The sequence below is a fragment of the Doryrhamphus excisus genome, linkage group LG9 (genome assembly GCF_037039965.1).
Source record: "Doryrhamphus excisus strain RoL-2023G ecotype Guam linkage group LG9, RoL_Dexc_Guam_v1.1, whole genome shotgun sequence".
In the NCBI taxonomy this organism is placed as follows: domain Eukaryota; kingdom Metazoa; phylum Chordata; class Actinopteri; order Syngnathiformes; family Syngnathidae; genus Doryrhamphus; species Doryrhamphus excisus.
Genome location: NC_136365.1, coordinates 13,888,116 through 13,911,887, shown reverse-complemented (window position 1 = coordinate 13,911,887; position 23,772 = coordinate 13,888,116). Strand labels below are relative to the sequence as shown.

At 42.0% G+C, this 23,772-nt stretch overlaps 2 protein-coding genes across 24 annotated transcripts in view; both read left to right on the top strand.

The window, feature by feature from the left end:
* Positions 1 to 761: 761 nt before the first annotated feature.
* On the top strand, positions 762 to 4,216 carry krt97 (keratin 97). Its single transcript, XM_058091691.2, has 8 exons — positions 762 to 1,232; positions 1,324 to 1,406; positions 1,991 to 2,147; positions 2,996 to 3,160; positions 3,253 to 3,378; positions 3,480 to 3,700; positions 3,826 to 3,854; positions 3,929 to 4,216. Exons 1-8 carry the CDS (start codon positions 840 to 842, stop codon positions 4,033 to 4,035), a joined length of 1,281 nt encoding a protein of 426 aa, XP_057947674.2. The 5' UTR covers positions 762 to 839; the 3' UTR covers positions 4,036 to 4,216.
* Positions 4,217 to 7,305: 3,089 nt separating this feature from the next.
* The window catches only part of rims1b (regulating synaptic membrane exocytosis 1b), a 67,429-nt gene continuing 50,962 nt past the window's right edge, over positions 7,306 to 23,772 (top strand). For all 23 annotated transcript variants that reach the window (XM_078793452.1, XM_078793447.1, XM_078793441.1 and 20 more), the window contains exon 1: positions 7,306 to 7,897. In XM_078793452.1, coding sequence (XP_078649578.1) covers positions 7,731 to 7,897 — 167 coding nt within the window. In that variant the 5' untranslated portion in view covers positions 7,306 to 7,730. The remainder of the gene's footprint in view (positions 7,898 to 23,772) is intronic.

Here is a 23,772-nt window from a genome sequence, read left to right as displayed (position 1 = left end):
GTTTGTTCTGAGTATTGGTCAATCCAATGAATTCTTTTATGCTGCCGAGGAGCTGCAGTCAATCATAATCACTCACGACCACATTATTCAAATATTTCATTCTCTTCCGACTTCAGGTCAAAATTTGCAATAAAAGCACCCATTCTAATTTTTAGATTAGAGTGAGCTCCAGACCCCCCATCTATTTTTTTAACCCATCAAACGATGCTTTCAAATGTGCATATCAGTTTGTGGGTGGAAATCAATAAAAATAAAATAAAAATGCAATAACATCATAAAATTGAACTATAAATCATTTTGATTGATATGCACATGTAATGGATGAATTTGTCTTCAACTAAATGCTTGTGATCATGTCAGGATGTAATTATGCTATTAGAAATTGTATATTGTTGTATGAGTCAGGTAACTGTGTTAAGCATTATGGGAATATGTTTGGGTTTAGAAAAAGGGAGCTGTTTTCTTTTGTTGGATTCCTTGTTAAATAGCCAGCAGACGTCGCAGAAAGGAAATATTTCCACTTGGAACTACGTTGTATGACGAGGCGGAGCAGACGGGCCTCATTTCACGACAATGGGCGTCTCACACGCCTGTACTCGTCCTCGGGGAAATGTGGCCTGGCAGCTACGACACGAGAAGAGTGAAGGTGGATTCCACATTCGGTGTGACGTCACAGCACAGGTGGCGAACAGCATCTTCTCACCCACCTGGTGGGCCAGCCCCTCCCACCACCAGAGGCCTATAAATGCAGCGTCCGGGCCCCTCGGAGCCATCTCCTCCTCGCCTCGCCTTTCTCAGGGTCTGACAGGTTTCAGGGAAGCGTCCAGCCGCAAATCACCATGTCCTCAATCCGCACTGGATTATCCGCCTTGTCCCTCTCGTCCCTGCCGGTGGCCGGCTCCCGGCGGGCCACCAGCGTGTACGCCGGTTCCGTGGGTAAAAATGTGCAGATGTCGTCCTACGGCTCCGGTGGTCTCGCCTCCGGCCTGGACCTGGCATGGTCGCTCGGCGGGGGGGTACTGGATGGCAGCAACTTCAGCGTCACCGGCAGCGAGAAAATCACTCTGCAGAACCTGAACGACCGTCTGGCCGCTTACCTGGACAAGGTGCGCTCCCTGGAGAGCGCCAACGCCAAGCTGGAGCGCCAAATCCGCGAGTGGTACGATAAACAGACCCCCACGGTGAGAGATTACAGCAAGTACGAGGCCATCATTGCCGATCTGCGCAAGAAGGTGAGTGGCCAATGTGTTATTATGATTGATATCATTTATTATTATTATTGTGATAGCTTCACCATCATGTCTTCTCTTGTCTCTGCTTTAGATTAGCCTTGCTGCCCAGGACAATGCCAGGTTGATGCTGCAGATTGACAACGCCAGACTGGCAGGGGAGGACTTCAGAATCAAGTCAGTGATTTTTCTTTTCTTTTTTTATTGTAATGATAAAAATCATTTCTCTGCTCCACCATGTTATATATTTGCATAAAACGGATATATTGAATCCATATACAGTAGGGAAGAATGATGGGTGGAGGTTATGCACATTGTAATTGGGCATAAACATGAAACCAAATGTTCTTTACATGTAAAATGAATGTTCTTCACAATGCACTATGATTCAGTAAAAATAATAATAACGTTCTCAGCAAATATGATTCAAAGCAGCGCAGCGTTATCGTTTTACTCCGTATTAAAATGCTGCCCTGTGCTAATAATATATACTAAATTAACAGTGTGGACTGTTGTAGTTGTGGTTGCAACTGTTTGGCGACCGTTTGTCGCCCCCCTCGTACAATATCAGATGTTCTATCCAGCATCCATCCAAAGCGAGCATTGCTGCCTATATCATTAGACGTGTCTAAAATAGTCATTGGTGAAGGTATCTGCTGAGTCATCCAGTTTTGCCACACAGAAGTTAAAGGTGGACAAACCGGTGGAACCTGTTTTCCTTTGTAGGTAGACGAGTAATTGAGCTTGATGTGTTTGATCAGGTATGAGAACGAGTTGGCCGTGCGCATGTCAGTGGAGGCGGACATCTCAGGACTGCGCAAAGTCGTGGATGACCTGACTGTTGCTCGCACTGACCTGGAGATGCAAGTGGAGGGTCTGAAGGAAGAGCTGGTCTACCTGAAGAAGAACCACGCTGAGGTGACCCCATCAACTGCAACATGTGGGCTTTTCTTTGGGGTTTTCCCAGTGTATGGTCCTAGCTGCAGTCAGAGAGATCACATGACAAACTCAACTGTTTGCTCTCACACCTCCTAGAAAAGTTGAAGTTTGCTTAAACTAACAAGTCCTGTTACTGTGTCTACAAGTTGTGTACCTTCATTTGGACTCCAGCCAGAGTGTTCCTTTACAAGCCAACGATTGATAAGACATAATGGTCATTTATGGTGACGCTAAAGAAAATCCATATGCTGTATGGGCACTCAGACAATAGGGACCGCCATTACGGATGGTATTTGTTTAAGAGGAAATGACATTTCATAGTCCCCTTGGAAACAAGCTAATATTGACAAGTTGGGAATGTTATGGTAAAATTAGCTTAGTTTACATTTTTCCACAGTCTCGGGCGCAGAGGGATGGTTGCTCTCTTGAGGAACGCAAAGAACCATGTCAGATCCACAAGTTTTGACTGTTCTTTGTTGAGGACATTTGATGTTTCATCCAAAAGGCTTCCACAGTTCTAAAATTTGGGTGTGGCATCTCCCTATTTGTGTCTGTGGTGGGTGTGTCCCAATAGCAACCCTTTTACCCGCCAGACAGGGAGACTCCATGCCTCCACGAACAAGAAGCGTCCACTGCCGTTGATTCAACCTTTGGCGATTATCATGACCTGGATGGCTGAGAATCTGGGTCTGAAAAAATGAAATGACTATGACTCTGTTATGATTAGTTTAAAATCTTGTTTCACTTCAGTCCGAACTTGCTCCGGTTCTCGCGGCTTCAGTTCTTTGCTTTCCCTGTCTTTTACCGTGAGTCTGCTGTGCTCGTAGGAGCTTGCAGCATTGCGAAGTCAAGTCAACTCCAGCTCTGTAAATGTGGAAGTGGATGCCAGACCCCAGGAGGACATGTCCAGGACCCTTGATGAAATCAGAAGACAGTATGAAGCCATCACTGAGAAGAACCGCCGTGATATGGATAACTGGTACAAGGCCAAGGTTAGCAGGGCGACATGGGTCGTGTGCCTTTTGATATGAATGGCAAATATTTCCAACTTTTGGAGTAACTGCATTTTAATCGCATCCTCTAGTTTGATGAGCTGAACAAGCAGGTTGCAAACAGCACACAGATCCTCCAGACCTCCCGCACTGAAATTAGTGAGCTTCAGAGGACTTTGCAGGCCCTGCAGATTGAACTGCAGTCTCAGCTTAGCCTGGTAAGAATAGATATTGCACAAACACGTTCAAATAGCTGCAACTTGAGTGAACTATAAAGCAAGCCCTCAAATATCCTATCTTTTGGCTTTTCTCTTGACAGAAATCTGCTGTGGAGAGTCAGCTGACAGAGACAGAGTCCCGCTACAGCTTGCAGCTGAGCCAGCTCCAAGCCATCGTCAACAACCTGGAGTCTGAGCTCAGCCAGATGAGGGTGGAGATTGAGAGGCAGGCGGCAGACTACCAGATGTTGCTGGACATCAAGACCAGGCTGGAGATGGAGATCGCCGAGTACAGAAGATTGTTGGACGGAGAGGATGTAAAGTAAGAGATAAGACAGAGGGATAAAACCCTGCCACGCAGAAAGCAAATGAATATAATCTTCTGATATCCAGAAATCAAAGTGAAAGATGCAGAAATGGTAACATTGACTTTTTCCTTACTTGCAGGACCATTCAAATCGTCAAAGAAGTCAAAAGTAAGTTGTTGGCATCACTTTTAGTGACATGTAGTACATGACATATTCATTTATTGTTTTCTTTCCTTCTGCAGCGCAACCAGTCATCACCCAGAGAAAGAGAGTGGTGATTGAGGAGATTATTGATGGAAAAGTGGTATCTCGCACAGAAGATGTGGATTCACAGGTCATCTCAAAGTAGAGGAGAGTCCAACAGATCTGGTCCAATAATAAGTTAACGAATGTATGGTAATTATTGTAGCTGTCTCGTGCTAATATGAAGCTGATTGATATAAACTCCACATTTTAAATGCTAAACTTCACCAATTTGGGTCTAAAATTTGTGACTTTATTAAGTGCCAATAAAGATAAAGACTACTGGGTTTGATGTTATTTGTGTTTTTGATGAAAATTATATAAACAGCAGCACGATTGTATTGTATATTTGGGGTTCTCATCATTTTCAGTCATCAAATGGAGGGAAGATGCAGCCAGTTCGGGAGGTAATCGAAGCACCAGCAAGCCTTCGGTGGCAGGCCATAACCCATAAAAGTGGTGCCTTTCATTCATTTTCTGACGCTTATCCTCACGCGGGGTGCTGGAGCCTATCCCAGCTGTCTTGGGGCGAGAAGCGGCGTGCACCCCGGACTGGTAGCCAGTCAATCACACTGCACATACTTTTTTAAGACAAACAACCATTCCCACTCACATTCATACCTATGGACAATTTGGAGTGGCCAATTAACCTAGCAGGTTTTTGGAATGGGGGAGAAAACCGGAGTACCCGGAGAAAACCCACGTATGCACGGGGAGGGGGAGGGATCGTGGAATCAGTATACTCCACTTTCTAGGTTAGCATCATCATTAAAAATGCAAGTTAGCTTGATTGAAGAATCTAAAATGGCCACAGGGATAAGCATGAATGAGTGGCTGTCTGTCTCTTTAAGTGTCAGTCATTAACTGATCAGTCCAGGGTGGACCAAACCTGTCTGGACAGACTCCACATTCCCTGCCCCCACATACCATTCACAAAATGGAAAAAAAGTCATTTTTTTCTGGGACATTTGTTCTGGGACATTTGTTGAATGGTACTGAATGTGGACAACATACGACAAAGTCGTCTGTTCTGTGACAGTATGATGTTTGTCAGTCTCAGTCAGTCTGCCCTGTGATTGGCCGGTCATCACCTGGGCTACGCTACAGCTCCCAGCAACCGTGAATTGTTGCCAGTGACAGTCTGTCATCTCGGTGCATACGCAAATCATTTATGTATGTTTTTAAATAAAAAATGATGAATCAAATATCAAAACAGGCGTCAATGAATTGGCTACTCGACTAATTGCTCGACTTGTTGCAGCTGTAATCCAAAGCCGTCAAGTCGGCATACACGTTATTATTATTATACAGTATTTGTATTTAGAGCCACATTCTTCTATGTTTGATGTGAGCTCGCAGTGTTTCAATCTGTCCTCTAGATGTCAGTATATTCTCAAGTACTACAGATACGTACAATGGTTTTCTCAAAACTGTGAATGAACATATGAACACCCTCGGCAATCTCTGTTTGGAGTTGTATATATTTGCATATTTAGTTGCGTATTTTTCAGCGCTGCGTTCTCTCAATGAGCTTAAAGTCACCTGAAATGGTTTTGACTTCCCAGGTGTGCCTTGTCAGGCTCACTTCGTGATTTCTTGCCTTATCACCATCATTGTGTTGTGTTGTCCAAACCTTTGGCCGTATAGTTAGACGTGACCGATACCCAATGTATCAGAGACACAGAGGCCCCTCACAGAGTGTAGTTTTAAACAAAAAGTGTATGAAATGTAATATAGCTCGTCAGTGGTGAGTAACGTATTGCAGCCCCAGCCATTGGATGACAGTGCCACCATGTGGTGATTAATGTATTGCAGCCTCAGCCATTGGTTGACAGTGTGGTGAAAAGTGAAGCTTGTCCAGTATTTGTAGAGTACACCTACAGTACGTGCAGTGTTCACCTTCCTGGCGATGCGGCCAATTGCATCTCGTTACGACCTTTTATTATTTTTTAGGGACGGGGGTAAAAAATAATGCACCACGGAAGTTGGCGTCATCACGGCACCTCATCGGTGACGTCACTTGCTCGTGTAAAAGCGACATCAGCGCCCCTCAGTCATCATTCTTTGCAAATGGCAAATGATAGCTGCTTCCTAAGTTGCCTCCTGGTTCTACCTATAGTATACTTTTATATAACTATAAAAGCAATCTTCACTCGCTAAATGTACTGCAAAAAAAGATCAGTAAGGATAATTCACAATGCCGCCTACAGAGAACATGTTCAAATGAAATAAAACCATTACCATTACCATAAGTTTGGTGGCTACTAAGGAGACACCCCCCAATTGAGGGGGTCCACCAACTTGGATTCTTGATGCTGTCCTTGGTGCTGAATTGCCTTCCGACAGGGACAAATCTGTCTGAAGCGTCAGGTCTGGTGCAGGCGAATCGGTGACGGAATCACGCTCGGTTCTCTCGGTAGAAGGCTGCACCCCGCCCGCCTGTGGCGGCGATGGCGGTAAGAAGTCTCACATGAGTAAGCGCGCCTCGGCAAAAAGAGCGAAAGGGGAGGGCTGCATCCACTCCGGGTGGGGAGGTCGTGTCAAGCATCCATCGTGTCGATACCAAATGTTGTATCAGTATTGAATCGGTAATGCTATCTTATGCGTCTTTTTAGGAAGATGTGTACTTGTGTGTAGTTATGTTTTTTGCTTTAGTTAATCAGTATCGGACTGAGATCAGCTGATATTTATGTTTATTTTTAGGAGTGTTTTTTTCATGAAATATGAGGAAAACACTGAACTATTAACATGGGAGGGCACCAGGAAAGAAAAGAAAATTGGGTGTTTCGGGGTGAAAAGAGATTTTTAATAGTTAAGCCTTGAACATCGCTCTCTGTGTTGTATTCATATATTGTAAAATTATTCCCAAATACATAAATATATTTTATGTTTGCCTAAAATCTTTGTCCTGTGTGTTATTCTCATGATAACATGGGTGCCAATGTTAGTTTCACAAAATCAAAGGAAGCGGAGGGCACTTACATATGTTCCATTTGGGAACCCAACCAGTGTTAGTGTTTCACAACAATGTTTCAACCACATTCTTTTTCATCTGTGTTTTATTTCTCATGGCATTGCGCGTTTATTGTGGCAAAGTTTTGCATTTTTTTCCTCAGAAGAGCGCTGTCACTGAATGTTAGAACTTTATTCTCCGAATATTTTGACTATTGTCATAAAATTGCTTAATTGCACTTTGGACACCCCTAGATTATAATCATGATGATTATGAATCCTGATCCATAAATTAACGGCCAAAATCATTCAATGATATGGAAAGTACAAAGATTCCGTATCAGTATCGTCAATGATGGTAAACATTTCGGTATCGCCAGTATTGGTATCGGATCGATACCAATACAGTCAGTATCGCCCACGACCAGCATCCACATATCCAGAGAGCGTACCAGTGAGAAAGAACAGGGGACTCCGCCTAAACCACTTCAGCATACCGAGGCTCCAGCTCCAGCAAAAGACGGCGGAAGAAGCACAAAGCAACCAAGCGTCACGGAATGGGGTCCTCGTGAGGCCACTTTGGAGGTGGGCAGGTGGGGGTGGGGGGGCCGACGACCGTAGCGGAAAAGCCCGACCGCGAAAAGCACAACCGAGGGTGCCTACCATCATGACCCGCGCGGACTATTCGCCAGGGCTGCGGCCGCCGCCGCCGCCGCCGCCGCCTCGCCAGCGGAGAAGCTTTTCTTGAGGCGTTGCTCGGTAAACGCTCCGAGAATCCTGTCAGCCGAAACGACACGACGAGGAAGAGGGGGTGGTGGTGGTGGTGGTGGTGGAGTGCTGGTGGAAAATATGTCCGCCTCGATGGGGCCACAGAGCGGCCCTCGCCCACCCACCGTGCCGCCATCCATGCCGGACCTGCCGGACTTGAGCCATCTCACCGAGGAGGAGAGGAAGATCATCATGGCCGTGATGGCTCGGCAAAAGGAGGAAGAGGAGAAAGAAGAAGCCATGTTAAAGTAAGAAGTTGTGCGTGTTGCTGTGTGAAGACTCATTTGACCAATCCCCTCCTCATCAACCACACTGTGACCTCATTTTTAGTGTATGTATTATGCATATATGTATGCATATGTTCCATATGGGATGTGTGCCCCCTCCCATGCAGTCCCGACAGCTAGTCACATGTTTGCAGATGGAGTGTGATGCTTCACTGCCTGGATCGATACGTTAAAACAACACAGTGTCAGCATCAATAGATGACCTGAAGCAGGGTCACCCCCTTCCAGGTACACGACTCCATGATATGATGGGGTGTGACGGCAGATGAATCATAGCGTCATCAATCCTGCTTGTTTGTCATCAACGGGGGTTGCACCCCGATCCCCGTGCATGCTGGTGAGAGTGATTTTTGGAGACCCCGAGAGTAATTGCTATGATGATAATGGTGACAACAATGATATGATCGCTGTCACGGGCCCCTTTCACAAAGATCTCGGGGAGGTGGCGTGCGCAACCGTTTGTGCTGCTCTCAGCGGACAGAAGGAGATGGGGTGTGGTTGGGAATATTAGCAGGCCTGAGTCGCCTGGACGGCGCACAGATTAGAGATGGGATCTGGTGTGTTGTCACAGCTTTGTCGTTGATGAAATGGCTGTTTGTCACCTGAAGCCCGATGGATTTTCAGGTGGCGTATCATGCAGATTGATGCAAAGCCACCAAGCATAAACCACAAAAGGAGCGTGATGGGAAATTATTCTATGGGTCACTTTTATCTGTTCAAGTCAAAGGGATGGTTGAGTGCTTTTCTATAAACCACATCATGCTACTTCTTCTACACTACCGACATCGATATAACACTATTTGCTGATTTTTTTTTTTTACCTGCACCGAGCTGGAGCCTGAGCCTCCATGAGTGTGGGCATGAATAGTGTGCTCATCAAGCCAGGTTACCATGGAACACGAGTGCCCTGATTTTCTTCTAAAAAGCCTAATGAAGAGTCTTGCCAATGCAGCATCGCAGCATTCTGGCTCGCTTCGATCTTAATCGTTTTTTTCATTTCCTGGCTGCAGCCTTCGGGGCATAATGCAGCTTCGAGCCCCTTGAGAGGAAGTGATGTATTTAATGTTCCATGGGGCAAAGCTCAAGTTCAGCCAATATCGACCTCATCATTTGGGAAATCATTGATTTATCAAAGAAATCTCCAATATTTCTGCAACAATACAAAAATATGATGTAGTGCAAAAAGCAGGATTTCAAGGAATTTTGGAATTTTGCCCAGCATCCACAATCCACAAACACATCTTTCTCGTTTCTGGCCATCCTAAAGATATACAAACAGATATAAAGAGACAGCTTATTGCTCCACATAACGGGAAGCACTATGCTGCTGACAAAGTATGTAGCGAGGTACGTACCGAACCGGGAAGTTTGTGTACTGTTACATCCCCATTATACAGTGGCTGCCTGTCACAGTTGCTGACATAACCGGAATTGCAAGTGATTTTCTTGTGACTTTGGCCAAAGACATAAGGATATGGGCATGTGTTTTCTGTGTGAACGGAATCGCGGAATTGGCCACTAAACGCAGAATTTACTGTTAAATGCCGAATCTTACGAAAATTGACATTATGAGAATGAAATACTGTCATCTTTTGTGTTTTAAAGTATTTCTGCTTAATCGTGGCAGAATCTTATCACAAACACACACCGGCCCCCTCCCGGACTAAACATGTGGAAACACGGGCCTCAAACCTCAGCGAAGTTGGAGAAGAAACTTCAAAACTCCTCTCCTACGGAGCGTGAAGACAGTTTAGTTTAGCAGAGCATGCTAGTCAGGCTGTGTGTATATGTGTTTTACTGCTAGTTTGTATAAGTGATCATTTTATGATGCCGGCTGACGTCCTGTAAGTTCTGAGTGAAATGAGACAAGAGTCACATTTATTCTTACACCCAGCTCATCTTAAAGTCCTAAATAATACATTACATTTATTTTGTAACATTAATACATTTATATTGATTTCATTAATAACGATATTGAAATTGAATCAGAGACTATGTCTTGCTTAACCACAAGGATGGGGCATCACAGTTTGTTTTGTTGAGGATTTTGTAGCAATAAGTGCGGAGGCTGACATCACAGTGGAAAAGATAGCAAAGCTACTATACATCAATTTCTCAATTATGGGGCAAAATCTATCCTTTTTCTATGCTGCTTATCCTCACTAGGGTCGCAGGTATGCTGGAGCCTATCCCAGCTGTCTTTGGGTGGGGGCGGGGTACACCCCGGACTGGTCGCCAGCCATGGCCAATGATGAATTGCATTAAAAAAATGTAAGGATTTAGCATCCAGTCTTTGCTGGTAATGGTAATGGTTTTATTTCATTTGAAGATGCATCAGATTACAATTGAGTGCATCCCATAATTAGAGTCATACCAACATCAAAAAAGATAATGCGGAGAAAGACAAAATAATTCAGGAGCTGAAAAATACAATCAACGACATGGATCAGAATGCAAAGATGAATGACATAATAGTGACGGGGATCAAAACCCAGGTCTTATGCCAGGGCAGTCAGGAACAGTGATGAAGCAGACAAAATGGACGTCGCCTGAACGGAGCAACAAGTAGTGGATTTCTTAATATCTAAAGAGGTCGATGGTGACATTGAATCCATCGACACTTGCATCCCACTGTATGGCAGGAACAGATGCACACCCGTCGTCATCGTCAAGTTCACTAACAGGAAATCCAAGACCGCTGTACTAAAACAAGGAAAGAAGCTGAAAGGTACAAATGTCTACATGAATGACCACCTGACCAAACGTAATGCTGAAATCGCGAAGAAAGCACATGACCTGAGAAAGCCGGGAAAGATTCAAGCTACTTGGAGTGCCAACTGCAAAATTTTCATAAAGTTAAATGGAGGACCGGAAGCCAGTGTGCTCATTGTCAAAAATATTGCGGATCTGGATCAATTCTAAGATTACTTCAACTTGAAAATGGAAAACGTTTTAAACATTACCATTACGACACAAGAAGATCTGCAACTGGAGATCTTTGGCTTTACAAATCCCAAACAATTGGAATTGGAAAAGGACATAGAGCCGGACACAATTTTTTTTCCACACATGAGAATTGACTGTTGTTATTATACAGAAGAGGAGTACAACAACAATTTAAATATTGGCGACAAGTTGTCAATCATACATATAAACTGCAGAAGCATGCATGCAAATTATGACAACATCAAACAATATTTGAATGTGTTCAAGGAACCTTTCAAAGTAATTGCAATCTCGGAAACCTGGCTGAACGAGGATAAAGGCACGGACTTTGAGTTGGAAGGTTATGAGATGACCTGCATCAACAGGAGCAACACGAGGGGAGGAGGAGTCGCCCTGTATATGGACAAACAACTACATTACAAAGTGGTAAAGAATATGTCAGTTGCTATTGACAATATCCTAGAAAGCATAACAATTGAAATCTGTAAAGAACAAAGCAAAAACGTGTACATAAGTTGTTTATACAGAACGCCACACTCAAGGACAGAAATGTTTGAAGATTGGATCAAAACAACCTTTTCAGATAAGAATCAAAAAACTATTTTCACATGTGGAGACTTCAATATTGATCTGCTGAATCCACACAAGAACAAGGTAATTGACGATTTTATAGATACAATGTACAGCTTAAGTTTTTTTCCCAAAATCACCAGACCAAGTAGACAGACCATTGTGCCACTCTCATTGACAATATAATCACCAATGACTTTGATAACAAAACCACTAGTGGTCTGCTAATCAAAGACATCAGCGATCATCTTCCAGTGTTTACAATTTATAACCATCATTACAATAACAGACCAATGGAAACTACAAAGACTGTCCAGAAACTACGTTCAGAGGACAGAGTCAACGCTTTCAAGAAGGATCTAGAACAGGGGTGCTCATTAAGTCGATCGCGATCTACCAGTCGATCGCGGAGGTGGAACTGGTCGATCGTGGTCGATCGCGGCATGACATTAAAAAAATATCATCCTAGCATCAATGCCGTCACTTGATTGATATACAGGGCAGCCATTCAGATGACAAGTGAATGTTGTTCTTCGGGTGACCAATCAAATCAAACAACGTCTTTAAGTGCAGCAGAACTTACGATGTCAGCCTATCATCCATCCTCGTTACTTGATTGACATACAGGACAACCAGTCAGATGACAACTGAATTTTGACCTTTAGGTCACCGCTCATGCGTAAACAACGATGCAAAGTGCTAAGCTAGTCGGCGAATTGCGTCAGATTTTAAGCCCTCGCTAAAGTTTATGGTCACTAAAATGAGTGAAGGAGCTGGACCAAGTAAAAAGGCAAAAACATATCACTTCCATACGGAATGGGAGGTGGACTTTTTTTTTCACAATGTCTTTTTCGAAGTGCGTTTGCCTGGCTAACCTGGCTATCAGCAGCTACTGTCCGGACTATGCATCCCTGGCTGATTCAATTCAGTGCAAGTCATCAAAGTAAACTCAGGTAATTACAAAAAATGTTAATAGTTAATTATGTGTGTTTTGCAATATTGGCTCATTTGGTTATGTAAGGTACATCAACATACATTGTACGTACAAATAATCCTCAATACATTTGAAAATAAATAGATGTTTTGCATTTTTGTAGTGGGTAGATCATTTTAACTCGGTCATTTTAAAAGTAGCTCGCATGCTGAAAAGTGTGAGCACTCCTCCTGATCTAGAAGAACAAAAATGGGAGAGTGTGTACAGTGCCAAAGATGTGGATGAAGCATACGAACACTTTCTACATACTTATATGAAGCTGTACGATAAGAACTGTCCCTGGAGAGAAAGGTCAAAGAAGCAAAAGAAAAACAACCAGCCATGGATGACAAAAGGCCTTACTAAGCTTGCAAGAAGAAGAACACACTATACAGGAAATTCATCATTCAACAGTGTGCAGCCGCAGTATTCATGGATCTGACAAAAGCCTTTGATACAATCAATCATGACATCCTAATAACTAAATTAGAAAGGTACGGAATAAGAGGATTAGTTCTGAACTGGGTCAAAAACTACTTAGATGACAGGAAGCAATACGTACATATAGCTAGGAGAATACACATCTGCAAGTTCATATATTACGTGCGGAGTTCCCCAGGGGTTAATACTGGGGCCAAAACTGTTCAACTTGTACATCAATGATATCTCCAAAGTAACGAAAGACTTAAAGCTGCTATTATTTGCAAATGATACCACTGCTTTTTGTCCTGGAGGGAGTACAGACGAAATAGAAAGGTCAGAGAAGAAATGGTCACACTAAAAAGATGGTTTGATGATAATTGTGATTGTCCTTGAACCTAAGTAAAACTAAAATCATGCTGTTTGGACCCTTGTGAGGAAAAAGTGGTAGAAAATAAATGAATGAATGGTAACAGCAGAAAGGACACGCACCAGCAAATACAAATAGACGGTGTGGACATTGAAAGGGTGAACGAAAATAAATTTCTGGGGATCACAATAGATGAAAATATGAGCTGGAAACCTCATATTACAAATATACGACATAAGGTGGCCAGGAATATTTCAATATTGAACAAAGCAAAATTTGTTCTCAATTAGAAATCACTCCACACTCTTTATTGCTCTCTGGTTCTACCATATCTTACTTATTGTGTGGAAATATGGGCTAATAACTATAAAAGCAATCTTCACTCGCTAAATGTACTGCAAAAAAGGTCAGTAAGGATAATTCATAATGCCGCCTGTAGAGAACATACTAACTCCTTATTTCTAAAATCACAAATACTTCAACTTGCTGATATAGTTCATCTTCAAACAGCTAAAATAATGCATAAGGCTAAAAATAACCAATTAGCTAAAAATGTCATCCAATACTTCTCTACAAGGGAGAAGAAATATGATCTCAGGGAAGAACTACATTTGAAACACCTACTATATGATAGGATTACATTAAAAAGCATTTCAGTATGTGGAATCAAACTATGGAATGGATTGAGTAACACCCTCAAACAATGCACAACGATGAGTGAATTCAAGAAACAATACAAACAGTTGATGTTTGCTAAATACAAGGATGAAGAGTCTTGAACGAGTCATGATGTGCTATAGATATCACTATATTGACACTTACTATGGTACCCATTATGTCATTGTATGGTCATATTACCTCGTACTTCAGTACGGGACAAAAAATTACAAAATTTAAAAATAAAAAAACAAACAAAACTTAAACTGTATTATGGAAAGCAGGAAGTGAAGAACAACTGTAACAGTTACTGATTGTAAAAGTATGAGATGGAGGGGTAGGATTTAATAAGCTTTGCTTCCTCCTACTCCTTTTGGACATGTGGAACTGTGAACTGATTATGGGATGCACTCAATTGTAATCTGATGCATGTTCAAATGAAATAAAACCATTACCATTACCGTAATCAGTTCCCAGTTCCACATGTCCAAAAGGAGTAGGAAGAAGCAAAGCTTATTAAATCCTACCCCTCCATCTCATACTTTTACAATCAGTAACTGTTACATTTGTTCACTTCCTGTTTTCTGAATATAATTTAATTTTTTTTAAAAAGTTATTTTATTAATTTTTACATTTTTTTAAATGTTTAAATTGTTTTGTCACGTACCGAAGTACGATGTGATATGACCATACAATGACATAATGGGTACCATAGTAAGTGTCAATGTAGTGATATATATAGCACATCATGACTGGTTTAAGACTCTTCATCCTTGTATTTAGCAAACATCAACTGCTTGTATTGTTTCTTGAATTGGCTCATCGTTGTGCATTGTTTGACTTCCTTACGCAATCCATTCCATAGTTTGATTCCACATACTGAAATGCAATGGCTTTTCAATGTAGCCCTAGCATATAAGTGTTGCAAATGTAGTTCTTCCCTGATATCATATTTCTCCTCTCTTGTAGAGAAGTATTGGATGACATTTTTAGCTAATTGGTTGTTTTTAGCCTTATGCATTATTTTAGCTATTTGAAGATTAACTATATCAGCAAGTTTAAGTATTTGTGATTTTAGGTAAAATAAATGTATAAGGTGGGCTGCACGGCAGGTGAGTGATTAGCACGCAGACCTCACAGCTAGGAGACCCGAGTTCAGTCCCACCCTCAGCCATCTCTGTGTGGAGTTTGCATGTTCTCCCTGTGCATGCGTGGGTTTTCTCCGGGTACTCTGGTTTCTTCCCCCATTCCAAATACATGCTAGGTTAATTGGCCACTCCAAATTGTCCATAGGTATGAATGTGGGTGGGAATGGTTGTTTGTCCATATGTGCCCTGTGATTGGTTGGCGACCAGTCCAGGGTGTACCCCGCCTCTCGCCCCAAGACAGCTGGGATAGAGCTGACCCTGGAGCCCAGCACCCCTGCGACACTCGTGAGGATAAGCGGTAGAAAATGAATGAATGAATAAAGGTAAATCAGGTAAAAAAATATATTTTTAAAAATGAAAATGAAAAAAATGAATTTGGAAAACAATAAAACAGAATTTTGGTAAAAAGTAACCAGTTTTCATCGGGCCCCTGGGCAATAAAGTACTTTTGTTTGTTGACAAGGTTTTTCTCAATTTCTGATGGCCACGAAAGCGGCCCCTACACCACACTTTGGGTTTGGCAGCGTATTCTCCAGCGCACATAACATGGGGAGTCTACTCACAGTGACAGGCGTCCATCAAAGTTTCATATCCGCAATGATAGACTGTAAATATTTGGTGTAAGCTTGCAAACGGCTTGATCACATCCTGTGACTCAGCTGCATGAGGAATAACGCTGATGTTTTTCTACAGTCAAGTGTGAAGTTGTGCTCCATACTGGCTACTTGAGCTATATGTGGGCAGGTTTAAGCACAGGGACGTTCTCTCTTTTCCCACACCACAGCTGGCTGGGCGCTGAACAAGATGCTCGTCAGTGATTTATTGTCACAACAGACTGGACCTAAAAAAAAGAAAGAAAGATAACTTCCACAGTTAGCTGATATACAAAATAACTTGCTAATCCCTCCTTCAAATGTTAATATAAATGGTTTAGAATCATGCTAACATGTTCAGTCTATTACTTTTAGCAGCATCTTAGCACATGGGCATGCAGATTTCAGTATGCAGTCCTCCCCAAGGGGAAGGACATAACAATATGTAACCTTCATCAGAGACGATGCATTCCTCATAGATGTTGATGGTTGATTGTCTGTTGTACCTCGGGATCGATTGCCAACCAGTCCGGGGTGTACCCTGGTTGCATTGCATTGTCATGACTCAAGTTTGTAATCTCGGAGAGCTGTTTTTGGGATAATAATTTGCTGTCAGGCCTTGAAACGTGTGCTTCTGAACCTCTCTTAGTCATTCTCAGGCACATGTTGCCCATGTATCGTGCAATTCGGTGATACCCCTCTACAATGAACCACAACCCTATCCACAGGTTGTCAGTCTTGGCGTCCCAACAGTGAAAGTTTCCATCCACCTCTGGGAGCGATATATAAATACACAACAGAAATAATATGTTTACATTTAGGAATATACTTCTGTCTCACAGACAGGTGGATCTGCGGTCTGTCTGGCCTGAACATGGCATGTTCTTCCTGTGCTTAAGTTGCTTCCTGTTTGCCCCTCACTCAGCTCCCCTAGCACCAGAACACATTTACATCAGCACACATGAGCACAAGTCTTATTTCTGTTTTATTTTCTCTTATTATCAGAGTATAAAAGTGACTATAGGGGTGTTATTTCATGTGGGCTCTAATACTGTTAGAAATTGCATTTAGCAGGTTGTAAACAGGTTTTCTATGCACTGTAAGACTATTCCAATTAGTTTAAGGAACCCTACTTCCCAGAAATTCACTTATGGATTGGTATGGAACCAGATTACCAATTTATTTATGCAGTAAACCAGGGAATAGTCTTGCCCATGGAACTTGGATAATAGCATTGAGTTGGCCCCCATTATGGACCCCAACCAAGTGTTTAGAACCATCTATGGAATCTGGTACTTTTTCCACTATAATGTACATTATAATGGACCACAAGCATATATAGAATAAATTGCACAATCATTCTTACTAAGGGGCCATCCATAATTTTCAACATTTTCACGAGCGTACAAACCGTATGGGGGGGGGGGTTAAGACATCAACGTACGCTTTTTTGAAAACCAGAAAATGTCGATGTCTGTATGTTCGAACAGCGGGACGCAGTAAAATTTTAGCGCAAATAGACTGGTCCCCTGTCGTCGCATGCTCGCGTGAGAGCGTACCAGTCCACGCGATACTCCACGTAGCTCTGCGTGCTTCGCATTCCAACACAACAATCAGACAATGGCCGACCCCGGTGATTTCGATTACCTATTTTCGTTCATCAAAAAGAGAATTACTGCCATTCATCGCTCACTGAGAAATGCATACGAACAATAAATCAATGTTTACTGCTTTGTGCGTTCGGAAAGAAAGCGGAAGGGCGCTGTCACGGCTGGCCAGGCGGCTTGGAAAGGTTCCAAATCGAAGGAATCGAGCAGGGCGGATTTGTTCCGAAGTGCCGTTGCGAAAATGGAGAAGATAATCCTGAATCTATTCGCCAGCTCTGTGTTTATTTTGTATATTTGGGCATGGACCTGGCTGTGATTGCCATTTTCTGAATTACTCTGTGGTGGTGAATTTGACTTTGTGGACAGTGCAGTAACAATCAATGTGATTGTCACTTCCTGTGATACACTGACTAGACTATAGGTGTGATTGTTAAGCCTTTTCAAAACAGTTGTGGCATCTTTATTGCGTACTTCGCATTTAGTTGAGTTCAAGGGTGGTGTCCATCATTTCTAAGAAGATTTTATCTCCTCAGGCTTTTGGAAACCAGGGGCAACTCTTCTGCTCCTTGAGTAATCATGTGTGTATACAAGAAGTATTCCCTTGTTTAAAAAATCCTGTGGAAAACAGTTGTTGCATCAGGACCTTTCTACATGTATCATTTGATAGAAAGAACAATACAAAAAGACCAAATTTGTAATACATTTGTATTTTCTTGAAAGAAAAATACAGTAAACCTCGGATATATCGGATTCAATTGTTCCCACTGGTTTTGTCCGATATAAGCGAAATCCGTTATATGAGTATACCGGAAAATGTCCGCCACATTCATTACACGGACGCGCAATGCCATGGGGGAACTTTCTTTGATCCATGTTCACAGCCAAAGCTGAAGATTATAACATCTTTGTATGAATTAGAGACATGTACATGAGCATGTACAACGAAATAAAAAAAAAATCTCAAATCTGTAGAAATGCCTTCTTGTTGCTATTAGTGAGGTTTAGAAACCAAACGATAAACGTAAACGCAAACGATAATGACGTCACAGGCTATTGACAAGTCGGCAAGTTCCCATACATTTCAATAGCCTGTGACGTCATTATCGTTTGCACTTACGTTTATCGTTTGGTTTCTAAACCTCGCTAATAGCAACAAGAAGGCATTTCTACAGATTTGAGAATTATTTTTTTTCGTTGTACATGCTCATGTACATGTCTGTAATTCATACAAAAATGTTATAATCTTCATCTTTGGCTGTGAACATGGATGAAAGATGGATCAAAGGCCACGATGCGGCCATCCGATATATGCGAGGGAAATTGGAACGGGACTGGAGATTTTGTCCGAAATAGGCGAAATCCGTTATAAAAAATCCGATATATGCAATGATTTTTTATTGGAAATGCATTACAGAAAAATTGGTTCTTTTTTATCTGTCCGTTGTGAGCGAATTTCCGATATATCCGAGTCCGATATATCCGAGGTTTACTGTACAAAAAAGAGGCATTTGATATAATTTTTTATCTTGTTCGTGTTCAATACAATGTTGATGGACAGTGACTGATTGACCAGAGTCCCAAAATACAGCCAGAGAACACTATTGGATTGGATTGGATATGTTCGAATTTCCTGGCTGTATTGGGTCAGTTGGTCATGGACCTATCAACATTTTTCATTTGGGATTGTACTCTTTTTTGGGGGGGGGGGGGGGTGCTCAAAAGAGTACTCTTTGTACTCTTGTGAAAATGTTGAAAATTATGGATGGCCCATAAGGGTGCCAGATTTGCCAGACATTCATTCATTTTCTACCGCTTATCCTCAAGAGGGTCAAGGGGGGTGCTGCAACCTATCCAAGCTACTATACACCCTGGACTGGTGGCCAGCCAATCACAGGGCACATATAAACAAACAACCATTCCCACCCACATTCATACCTATGGACAATTTGGAGTGGCCAATTAACCTAGCATGTGTTTGGAACGGGGGAGGAAATCGGAGTACTCTGAGAAAACCCACGCATGCACGGGGAAAACATGCAAACTCCACACAGAGATGGCTGAGGGTGGAATTGAACTTGGGTCTTCTAGCTGTGTGGCCTGCGCGCTAACCACCCAAGCACCGTGCAGCCCTATTGATAAAATAAGACAAATAATTCCTGGTGGACTGTTAGAATTATGAGTGTAAAACAGTGTGCATGTATCAAATATTTAGTCTGGCCCCCTGGCCAATTTTGTTAACTCAATGCAGCCTATGAGTCAAAAGGTTTGCCCACCCCATAATACTGTATATATACTGTATGTGTGTGTATGTGTGTGTGTGAACTATTACGATTACTATTCCCTCATTTTAACTACAGCTAGGCTTGCCACGATAATCAATAAATCAATGGACTGCACAATCAATTCAAAACTCCATAATGTTGCCGGCCTCTATATATCGCCATATGCATGCATGTCTTCCTTCTCTCTCTCTTCCAAACAGGCTGGATGACAAGAACGCATATGTCTTAACACTGGGGGTGCTACATGACTGAATACTTTCTTCATACCTGGAGAATATAAAGAATATGAAGAATATAAAACACAATCTATTGCCAATTTCAGACCATTTTCTTAGTTTGCATTTTATAAACATTTACAGTATATTGTGTGTCTGTGTCACACTGGAGATGAAGGAAAAACAATTTCCAAAGCGAACCTATAGCGTTTGAAGATTTTGAGGAGAAAAATGTTAATGTTGAATTATGGATCAAGTCATAAAAATAGCACACACTTGGAAGCGGCTCCTGAAATATTTAAATATCCAGTTCACTGGCTGCCATTGTTGCTCTCGATCTTTCTTCCCCCATGTTAACCTTTCGATTTCATGTCCACAGTATGTCATTAAATACAGTTTGGAACTACTTTGTATATGATAGCGTTCCATTCTCAGCTCGTCCATCTCTGTGTGGAGTTTGCATGTTCTCCCCGTGCATGCGTGGGTTTTCTCCGGGTACTCCAGTTTCCTCCCCCATTCCAAAAACATGCTAGGATAATTGGCCACTCCAAATTTTCCATAGGTATGAATGTGGGTGGGAATGCTTGTTTGTTTATATGTGCCCCGATGTACCCCGGCTCTAGCCCCAAGTCAGCTGGGTTAGGCTCCAGCATACCCGCAACAGTAGTGAGGATAAGCAGCGAAAATGGATGGATGGATGGATGTTATAACATGATTACTGAATGAATGATATTAAAGCTGAGCTCCAATGGAGAGTTAGTGGACAGATTTTCTCATTTTGTAATGCGTGTGCAATTAATTTAATGCATATATGTATACAGTACCACTCAAAAGTTTGGGATCACTTGGGAATGTTATTGGCCAGTCTGAGTTATGGCTTTTTTTTGGCAGTCCTGTTATGAAGTCCAGTATCCAGAAGTTGCCGCTTCACTGTTGATAATGACACTGGTGTTGGACGGCTACTATTTAGTGCAGCTGCCAGGTGACGACCTGTGAGGCATCTCTGTCTTAAACTATACACTCTCAGATATTTGTCTTCTTGCACAGTTTTGCATCGGGAGCTCCCACTCCTTTTTCTGTCCTTGTTAGACCCAGTTTGTGTTGCTCTCTGAAGGGACGAGTTAACAGCATGATAAGAGATTTTAGATGGGTTTTCTAATAATCTATTAGCCTAAAATGATGAACTTGGATTAGCAGCCATACCAGGAGATTGATAGTAGGCCTCTATGCAAAAATGTACATCCTTCTTTGAAAATCATCTGATTCATTTTAATTGTTTGTGAAATAGGGCTGGTGGTCGAGTGGTTAGGGCGCAAACACAGCTAGGAGACTGAGGAGACCCGAGTTCAAATCCCACATTGGCCATCTCTGTGTGGAGTTTGCATGTACTCCCCGTGAATGCGTGGGTTTTCTCCAGGTACTCTGGTTTCCTCCCACATTACAAAAACATGCTAGGTTAAATGTGCTCTGTGATTGGCTGGCGACCAGTCCAGGGTGTACCCCGCCTCTCCCACCAAGACAGCTGGGATAAGCTTCAGCACCCCTGTGACCCTCGTGACGATAAGCGGTAGAAAATGAATGAATGCATGAAAATGTTTTTCTTTGGAAAACAAAGACATTTTCAAGTGATCCCAAACACTTTTGAGCAGTAGTATATATGTATATATATATATACGTATATATATACATATATATATATATATATATATATGTGTGTGTGTGTGTATAGTCATCCGGGAGGAGCTCACAGTGCTCGTTCACATTTCACATTTATCAGATTGTATGACCCTTTTACTGATAAAATTCATTCATTCATTCATTCATTCATTTTCTACCGCTTATCCTCACGAGGGTCGCGGGGGTGCTGGAGCCTATCCCAGCTGCCTTGGGGCGAGAGGTGGGGTCCACCCTGGACTAGTGGCCAGCCAATCACAGATTGGCACATATAGACAAACAACCATTCCCACCCACATTCATACCTATGGACAATTTGGAGTGGCCAATTAACCTTGCATGTTTTTGGAATGGGGGAGGAAACTGGAAAACCCACGCATGCACGGTGAGAACAGGCAAACTCCACACAGAGATGGCTGAGGGTGAATCGAGCTCAGGTCTCCTAGCTTTGAGGCCTGCACGCTAACCACTCAACCACTGTGCAGCCCTACTGATAAAATAAGACAAATAATAAGACAAATAATTCCTGGTGGACTGTTAGAATTATGAGTGTAAAACAGCGTGCATGTATCAAATATTTAGTCTGGCCTCCTGGCCAATTTTGTTAACTCAATGCAGCCTATGAGTCAAAAAGTTCGCCCACCCCTGTAATACTGTATATATACTGTATGTGTGTGTGTGTGTACATGTGCGTGTATTGTTGAGCAGCGTAAATAGGATATAACCTTGTTTGAATTAAAATAACTAAAAAGTAGTGTGTGCAGCACCTGTAGGAATGGATTTTTTGATTGAAGATTTTAGTCAGCGTTGTTTTTTCTTTACCTGTCTATTAGGTTCACTTTACCATGACTACACAGGTTTGACTTCTACGATATACAACTTTTTAAGTGGTAGCCTTGGACAAGTGTTTGTTACAAGTATTTATCTGAGGTTTGCATACTATATCATCCATAAGTTTGTGTTTCCTGGTAATTTTGAAGATGAACCATATAGGAGGACTATATGTGTATTGTGTAGGCTTGGTTCAACACAGATTTCCATGGCTGAGATGTGAGTGTGGGGATTATACATTGCTTGTGATTACTCCACAAACACTCCCCTTCACTCCACTCATGGCTTATACGTCACCCAGCTGGCTGTGTGAGGTCAGAGGATTTATATAGTACACAGATTTATATACTGGAGGTGCCCATGTGTGTCTGCGGGTATTGCTATCGAATCATCTATACTGTAGAAGAGATGTTATTTTCATGCTTACCAGTCCTTGACAAACAGGATTCAGTTGAAGATGAGAAGGCAAATATAGTATAATGTTTATGTAGGTGGGGGACGAGCTTTATAAATGGTCAATAAATAAAAACATGCCTGACAGGGAGGGAGATGGAGCCATAGATGCAAGAAAAAAACAGACTCAGGGCGCATGAGTCTATGCCAAAAAAGCACTTTGCACCATAAATACGGGTAAATCACTCAGTCGCGGTAGAGACCGATGTAGTCTGGTGCAGGGACACACTGGAAGGACGGCGCACAGAGAAACATGACACCCATTTCATTACAAATCTGCACAACTCCGTTTGTACAAAATCGGTACAAATTGTGATGCCACAAGATGCCTTTACAAACACGGGAATGACCATTTTGACGACAATGGATTTATTCCTGATTGTGTATCGTGCTGAGAGCCATTTTGTCCCCTTTGTGTACATATAAATAATGTATTGCATAATACAGTCTTCCCTCCCTCGCCACTTCGCCTTTTGACTTATGGGACTTGGTTTTTTTTTAATATTCATTAAGAAATAACCACTCTTTCGTGGTTGAATATTCACAAAATATGCAAATTAAGCAGATGTTAGTTTGGCCTAAATGAAGCATTTTCAAGCGTAACAATAGTTAAATAAACCAAAATAATATATGAGGCATTCACAAGACTTGTGAAGGCACTCACAGGGCTTCGTCTTGTTTTTGACATAAAAAACAGAAGAAAGTTCATTTGTATTTTTAAACATTTGTTTTGCTTATTAGGTTTCTTGCTCACTTTTTGTCTCCCACATTGTGCATAAAAATGACAAGCACACGTGTGATGGCCAATTATGCAAATTAGACACTGATACCATCAATTTGAATTTTTAATGTGTAGTAGTCCCTCTCCACTTGGCAAAAATATATGAATACATCATGTTGTTGAGTGTTTGAATTAGGACTATTATTACAAATGTAAGTAAATTCTACATACTACGTATATGTGGCCTAAACAAAGCATTTTCAAGCAACTTCATGGCTAAGTAAATATAAGGCATTCAGAAGATGCATTCAAGGACGTTAATAAAGAGGCTTAATAGCTGACCAGATTTCATATAGAGGCAATGCACACAGACACA

Excerpts from the sequence above, each read along its gene's own strand:
- krt97 (XM_058091691.2), top strand. The coding sequence starts at position 840 with ATGTCCTCAATCCGCACTGGATTATCCGCCTTGTCCCTCTCGTCCCTG. Across the intron at positions 1,233-1,323 it reads TTGCCGATCTGCGCAAGAAG|ATTAGCCTTGCTGCCCAGGA; the intron begins GTGAGTGGCCAA and ends TCTCTGCTTTAG. Across the intron at positions 3,379-3,479 it reads TGCAGTCTCAGCTTAGCCTG|AAATCTGCTGTGGAGAGTCA; the intron begins GTAAGAATAGAT and ends TTCTCTTGACAG.